The sequence below is a fragment of the Echiichthys vipera genome (assembly GCF_963691815.1).
Source record: "Echiichthys vipera genome assembly, chromosome: 8".
Taxonomy (NCBI): Eukaryota; Metazoa; Chordata; class Actinopteri; order Perciformes; family Trachinidae; genus Echiichthys; species Echiichthys vipera.
The window spans coordinates 331903-339275 of record NC_139833.1 but is presented as its reverse complement, the minus strand read 5'-3'; the positions used below and the strand labels follow the sequence as shown (position 1 = coordinate 339275).

The following is a 7373-nucleotide window of genomic DNA, read 5'->3' as shown; positions in this document are numbered from 1 at the left end:
GGGGTTCAGGTGTGAGGAGGCGTTCAGGTGTGAGGAGGCGTGTTCAGGTGTGAGGAGGCGTTCAGGTGTGGTGAGGCGTTCAGGTGTGAGGAGGCGTGTTCAGGTGTGAGGCGGTGTTCAGGTGTGGTGAGGCGTTCAGGTGTGGTGAGGCGTTCAGGTGTGAGGAGGCGTTCAGGTGTGAGGAGGCGTTCAGGTGTGGTGAGGCGTTCAGGTGTGAGGAGGCGTGTTCAGGTGTGAGGCGGTGTTCAGGTGTGGTGAGGCGTTCAGGTGTGGTGAGGCGTTCAGGTGTGAGGAGGCGTTCAGGTGTGAGGAGGCGTTCAGGTGTGGTGAGGCGTTCAGGTGTGAGGAGGCGTTCAGGTGTGAGGAGGCGTTCAGGTGCGAGGAGGCGTTCAGGTGTGGTGAGGCGTTCAGGTGTGAGGAGGTGTTCAGGTGTGAGGCGGCGTTCAGGTGTGAGGAGGCGTTCAGGTGTGGTGAGGCGTTCAGGTGTGAGGAGGCGTTCAGGTGTGGTGAGGCGTTCAGGTGTGGTGAGGCGTTCAGGTGTGAGGAGGCGTTCAGGTGTGAGGAGGCGTTCAGGTGTGAGGAGGTGTTCAGGTGTGAGGCGGTGTTCAGGTGTGGTGAGGCGTTCAGGTGTGAGGACGTGTTCAGGTGTGGTGAGGCGTTCAGGTGTGAGGAGGTGTTCAGGTGTGAGGCGGTGTTCAGGTGTGAGGAGGCGTTCAGGTGTGAGGAGGCGTTCAGGTGTGAGGAGGCGTGTTCAGGTGTGGTGAGGCGTTCAGGTGTGAGGAGGCGTTCAGGTGTGGTGAGGCGTTCAGGTGTGAGGAGGCGTGTTCAGGTCTGAGGAGGCGTTCAGGTGTGAGGAGGCGTTCAGGTGTGAGGAGGCGTGTTCAGGTGTGGTGAGGCGTTCAGGTGTGAGGAGGCGTGTTCAGGTGTGAGGAGGTGTTCAGGTGTGAGGAGGCGTTCAGGTGTGAGGAGGCGTGTTCAGGTGTGGTGTAGCGTTCAGGTGTGGTGAGGCGTTCAGGTGTGGTGAGGCGTTCAGGTGTGAGGAGGCGTGTTCAGGTGTGGTGAGGCGTTCAGGTGTGAGGAGGCGTGTTCAGGTCTGAGGAGGCGTGTTCAGGTGTGGTGAGGCGTTCAGGTGTGGTGAGGCGTTCAGGTGTGAGGGGGGGTTCAGGTGTGAGGAGGCGTTCAGGTGTGAGGAGGCGTGTTCAGGTGTGGTGAGGCGTTCAGGTGTGAGGGGGGGTTCAGGTGTGAGGAGGCGTTCAGGTGTGGTGAGGTGTTCAGGTGTGAGGCGGTGTTCAGGTGTGGTGAGGCGTTCAGGTGTGGTGAGGCGTTCAGGTGTGAGGAGGCGTTCAGGTGTGGTGAGGCGTTCAGGTGTGAGGAGGCGTTCAGGTGTGAGGAGGCGTTCAGGTGTGAGGAGGCGTTCAGGTGTGGTGAGGCGTTCAGGTGTGAGGACGTGTTCAGGTGTGAGGAGGCGTGTTCAGGTGTGAGGAGGCGTTCAGGTGTGGTGAGGCGTTCAGGTGTGGTGAGGCGTTCAGGTGTGGTGAGGCGTTCAGGTGTGAGGAGGCGTTCAGGTGTGAGGACGTGTTCAGGTGTGAGGAGGCGTGTTCAGGTGTGGTGAGGCGTTCAGGTGTGGTGAGGCGTGTTCAGGTGTGAGGAGGCGTTCAGGTGTGAGGAGGTGTTCAGGTGTGAGGACGTGTTCAGGTGTGAGGAGGCGTGTTCAGGTGTGGTGAGGCGTTCAGGTGTGGTGAGGCGTGTTCAGGTGTGAGGAGGCGTTCAGGTGTGAGGAGGTGTTCAGGTGTGGTGAGGCGTTCAGGTGTGAGGAGGCGTGTTCAGGTGTGAGGAGGCGTTCAGGTGTGGTGAGGCGTTCAGGTGTGGTGAGGCGTTCAGGTGTTTACCGTAGAGCAGGTGAGCGAGCTGCTGGTCCAGGATCTGCGGAGCTCTCTGGATGATACGTTCCGTTACCAAGGTAGCACAGGATCCCACCGTCTCCACGGTAACAGGACAGGAGGGGGAGGGGCCTCTCTCGAGCAGGTGATGGTCGATCACCTCCACCACGGCGTCCTCCAGGTCGCTGTCGGAGCTGCAGGACAGACACACATGATGAGACAGGTGCGCTCACTCCTACCTGACAGGTGTGTGTGTCGTTACCTGTCAGGTGTGTGTGTGTCGTTACCTGTCAGGTGTGTGTGTGTTGTTACCTGTCAGGTGTGTTTGTGTCGTTACCTGTCAGGTGTGTGTTGTTACCTGTCAGGTGTGTGTTGTTGTTAACTGTCAGGTGTGTGTGTGTTGTTACCTGTCAGGTGTGTGTTGTTACCTGTCAGGTGTGTGTGTGTGTTGTTAACTGTCAGGTGTGTGTGTGTTGTTACCTGTCAGGTGTGTGTTGTTACCTGTCAGGTGTGTGTGTGTTGTTACCTGTCAGGTGCGTGTGTGTTGTTACCTGTCAGGTGCGTGTGTGTTGTTACCTGTCAGGTGCGTGTTGTTACCTGTCAGGTGTGTGTGTGTGTGTGTGTTGTTACCTGTCAGGTGTGTGTGTGTTGTTACCTGTCAGGTGTGTGTGTGTTGTTACCTGTCAGGTGTGTGTGTGTTGTAACCTGTCAGGTGTGTGTGTGTGTTGTAACCTGTCAGGTGTTTGTTGTTACCTGTCAGGTGTGTGTTGTTGTTACCTGTCAGGTGTGTGTTGTTACCTGTCAGGTGTGTGTGGTTACCTGTCAGGTGTTTGTGTGTTGTTACCTGTCAGGTGTGTGTGTGTGTTGTTACCTGTCAGGTGTGTGTGTGTTGTTACCTGTCAGGTGTGTGTCGTTACCTGTCAGGTGTGTGTGTGTTGTTACCTGTCAGGTGTGTGTTTGTTGTTACCTGTCAGGTGTGTGTTGTTGTTACCTGTCAGGTGTGTGTTGTTACCTGTCAGGTGTGTGTGGTTACCTGTCAGGTGTTTGTGTGTTGTTACCTGTCAGGTGTGTGTGTGTGTTGTTACCTGTCAGGTGTGTGTGTGTTGTTACCTGTCAGGTGTGTGTCGTTACCTGTCAGGTGTGTGTGTGTTGTTACCTGTCAGGTGTGTGTTTGTTGTTACCTGTCAGGTGTGTGTGTGTTGTTACCTGTCAGGTGTGTGTGTGTGTGTTGTAACCTGTCAGGTGTGTGTGTGTGTTGTAACCTGTCAGGTGTGTGTGTATGTTGTAACCTGTCAGGTGTGTGTGTGTGTTGTTACCTGTCAGGTGTGTGTGTGTGTGTTGTTACCTGTCAGGTGTGTGTGTGTGTGTTGTTACCTGTCAGGTGTGTGTGTGTTGTTACCTGTCAGGTGTGTGTTGTTACCTGTCAGGTGTGTGTTGTTACCTGTCAGGTGTGTGTGTGTTGGTACCTGTCAGGTGTGTGTGTGTTGTTACCTGTCAGGTGTGTGTTGTTACCTGTCAGGTGTGTGTGTGTGTTGTTACCTGTCAGGTGTGTGTGTGTTGTTACCTGTCAGGTGTGTGTGTGTGTTGTTACCTGTCAGGTGTGTGTGTGTTGTTACCTGTCAGGTGTGTGTGTGTTGTTACCTGTCAGGTGTGTGTGTGTTGTTACCTGTCAGGTGTGTGTGTGTTGTTACCTGTCAGGTGTGTGTGTGTTGTTACCTGTCAGGTGTGTGTGTGTTGTTACCTGTCAGGTGTGTGTGTGTTGGTACCTGTCAGGTGTGTGTGTGTTGTTACCTGTCAGGTGTGTGTGTGTTGTTACCTGTCAGGTGTGCGTGTGTTGTTACCTGTCAGGTGTGCGTGTGTTGTTACCTGTCAGGTGTGTGTGTGTTGTTACCTGTCAGGTGTGTGTGTGTTGTTACCTGTCAGGTGTTGTCAGGGTTACCTGGGCAGGACGTTGTGGTCGACCAGCGTCAGCCGCAGGCGGCCGGCGCGGTGCAGCGCCCGCAGGTCCAGCTGGTCCCTGAACAGCAGCAGGTCCGGAGACAGAGCGAGCTGCTGCAGCAGGAACACGTTGTCTGAACGCAGCAGAAGCTCCGACCCACGGATGTTCAGCAGCGGCAGAGCCGGCGTGTCCGTGTGAGCGTCCTGCCACAGACAGACACTGTCAGGCTCACCTGAGCAGGTACACCTGAGCAGGTACACCTGAGCACACACACACACCTGAGCAGCTACACCTGAGCACGCACACACACCTGAGCACGCACACCTGAGCATGCACACACACCTGAGCACACACACACACCTGAGCAGGTACACCTGAGCAGGTACACCTGAGCACGCACACACACCTGAGCACGCACACCTGAGCACAACACACACCTGAGCAGGTACACCTGAGCAGGTACACCTGAGCACACACACACACATCTGAGCACGCACACCTGAGCAGGTACACCTGAGCAGGTACACCTGAGCACACACACACACCTGAGCAGGTACACCTGAGCACACACACACACCTGAGCAGGTACACCTGAGCACGCACACCTGAGCACACACACACACCTGAGCAGGTACACCTGAGCACAACACACACCTGAGCAGGTACACACACCTGAGCACAACACACACCTGAGCAGGTACACCTGAGCAGGTACACCTGAGCACACACACACACATCTGAGCACGCACACCTGAGCAGGTACACCTGAGCAAGTACACCTGAGCACACACACACACCTGAGCAGGTACACCTGAGCACACACACACACCTGAGCAGGTACACCTGAGCACGCACACCTGAGCAGGTACACCTGAGCACGCACACCTGAACACACACACACACCTGAGCACACACACACACCTGAGCAGGTACACCTGAGCAGGTTCACCTGAGCAGGTACACCTGAGCAGGTACACCTGAGCACACACACACACACCTGAGCAGGTACACCTGAGCAGGTACACACACCTGAGCAGGTACACCTGAGCACGCACACCTGAGCAGGTACACCTGAGCAGGTACACCTGAACACACACACACACCTGAGCACACACACCTGCACCGGGGGGCACACACACACCTGAGCAGGTACACCTGAGCGCACACACCTGAGCACACACCCCTGCGACGGGGGGCACACGCTCACCTTGGACAGGAAGTAGGCGTAGGCGAGGGCGCACGCCATGGAGTCCACGTCACAGGCTTCGTTCCCCAGAACCACGTGGAACCCTGAACCCGTCTGGACCGGGTTCACCTGGACGCCATGTTTTCAACACGTCGCACAATTTAGCAGGAAGTGAAGACACAGAAGCTCATCAGGTTACATTACATACATAACAGCTGACAGGAAGTTTACTTTGAAAGGTTCAGCTGACGGGACGTTTACTTTGAAAGGTTCAGCTGACAGGAAGTTTACTTTGAAAGGTTCAGCTGACGGGAAGTTTACTTTGAAAGGTTCAGCTGACAGGAAGTTTACTTTGAAAGGTTCAGCTGACGGGAAGTTTACTTTGAAAGGTTCAGCTGACGGGAAGTTTACTTTGAAAGGTTCAGCTGACGGGAAGTTTACTTTGAAAGGTTCAGCTGACGGGAAGTTTACTTTGAAAGGTTCAGCTGACGGGAAGTTTACTTTGAAAGGTTCCGCTGACGGGAAGTTTACTTTGAAAGGTTCAGCTGACAGGAAGTTTATTTTGAAAGGTTCCGCTGACACTAATATTATTTATTTAGTTTCACTATTATTTAATTTTTACTAATATTTATTTAGTTTAGTGTAATTTAATATTTTCACAAACACGTGTGTGTGTGTGTGTGTGTGTGTGTGTGTGTGTGTGTGTGTGTGTGTGTGTGTGTGTGTGTGTGTGTGTGTGTGTGTGTGTGTGTGTGTGTGTGTGTGTGTGTGTGTGTGTGTGTGTGTGTGTGTGTGTGTGTGTGTGTGTGTGTGTGTTACCTTCACGGCCCTGCTGCAGCTCAACAGAAACGCCTCCATCTTCTGTTAGCCGTTAGCTTGTAGCCGTTAGCCGCTAACGGTGCTAGCCCGCTCCTCCAGCCGTTAACGGGTCCGGTAAACGGTGTCGGCCGGGTCACCGAGCGGCGGGCTGTCACTCACACACACACGCGCACGCACGCACGGTACCGTTAACATGAACCATGACTGTCGCGAGACTGTCGGTCACGTGAGGGGCGGGTAAAGGTCGGGACGCCTTCAGGGTTCCGCGGAAACGTGGGACAAACGAGCTTCCGCCGCTGGACCGAAGAGAAGAAGCGGAGACTTGTTTTTTTTATCCTCGTGCCCGAAGATGTTTCTGTTTCCGTTTCCGTTTCTGTCTCTGAAGATGTTTCCGTTTCCGTTTCCGTTTCTGAAGATGTCTCTGAATATTTTGTGACTTTATGTTTTTAGGTAAATGAATCTGACGGAACAAAGTGTGACAGCAGTGACTGTACACACCCGGACCACAGCGTGTGAACGCAGCACGAGGAACAGGAGGAATGGAACTCTGGGTAATGTAGTTCCATACTTCCTGTGTGTCAGACAAGCCCCGCCCCCAGCTTCCTGTTTGGTCCAACCAGGCTAGTTTTGATTGGAGGTTAAAGTTCATGAATAATCAGGAGCTGGTTTTACTTTTCTCTCAGTTTACGACATAAAAACGACTCAATGATGAAAACAAATGTTACGAGTCTCAACTTAAAGAAATTAACTTTTATTAACTTTAAAAAAGACGTCGCCAATATTATCTAGCGTTTTGGGTAGAAGAGAAATACTTTATTGATCCCAAGCTGGCAAATTGCAGTTTTTTTGTTTGTTTTTTAGAATAGAAAGGTGGCTAGCTAAGCTAACTAGCCTGCTATATAAAAGTGTATTGAAAGCCGTGGTGAAAGCTAGCTAAGCTAACTAGCCTGCTATATAAAAGTGTGTGGGTTGGAAAAATAAACGACAGACACCTGTTAAGGCCTAAACTGATTAACAAGTTTACCGTTTTATAAAACACAAACGCAATAATAAACAGTTGTGTTGGTGCTGAAATGTCAGTTTATTGGCTGTTCCAGGGTCAGCTGATCCTCGGAGCTAAAGCAACGTCCATTCATTTGGATAAAACACGAAACACTGTTACCATGGAAACACGGATGCAGAGATGATCTGATCCTGGGGTCAGGGTTTAAACCTGTACACGGTGTTACAGGACATTAACCTGAGTGTACACGGTGTTACAGGACATTAACCTGAGTGTACACGGTGTCACAGACATTAATCTGAATGAACACGGTGTCACAGACATTAACCTGAATGAACACGGTGTTACAGACATTAACCTGAGTGTACACGGTGTTACAGGACATTAACCTGAGTGTACACGGTGTTACAGACGTTAACCTGAGTGTACACGGTGTTACAGGACATTAACCTGAGTGTACACGGTGTTACAGACATTAACCTGAGTGTACACGGTGTTACAGACGTTAACCTGAGTGTACACGGTGTTACAGGACATTAACCTGAG

The 7373-nt window shown here is 52.6% G+C and overlaps 1 protein-coding gene across 1 annotated transcript in view; it reads right to left on the bottom strand.

Annotated features, from left to right (window-relative positions):
• The window catches only part of prune (prune exopolyphosphatase), a 9611-nt gene extending 3491 nt beyond the window's left edge, over positions 1–6120 (bottom strand). Inside the window, exons 1-4 of the mRNA XM_083918338.1 lie at positions 5825–6120; positions 5027–5134; positions 3820–4022; positions 1890–2074 (exon numbers count right to left, since the gene is read on the bottom strand). Of these exons, the coding sequence (XP_083774464.1) occupies positions 1890–2074; positions 3820–4022; positions 5027–5134; positions 5825–5863 (535 nt within the window). The 5' untranslated portion in view covers positions 5864–6120. The remainder of the gene's footprint in view (positions 1–1889; positions 2075–3819; positions 4023–5026; positions 5135–5824) is intronic.
• Positions 6121–7373: the final 1253 nt, after the last annotated feature.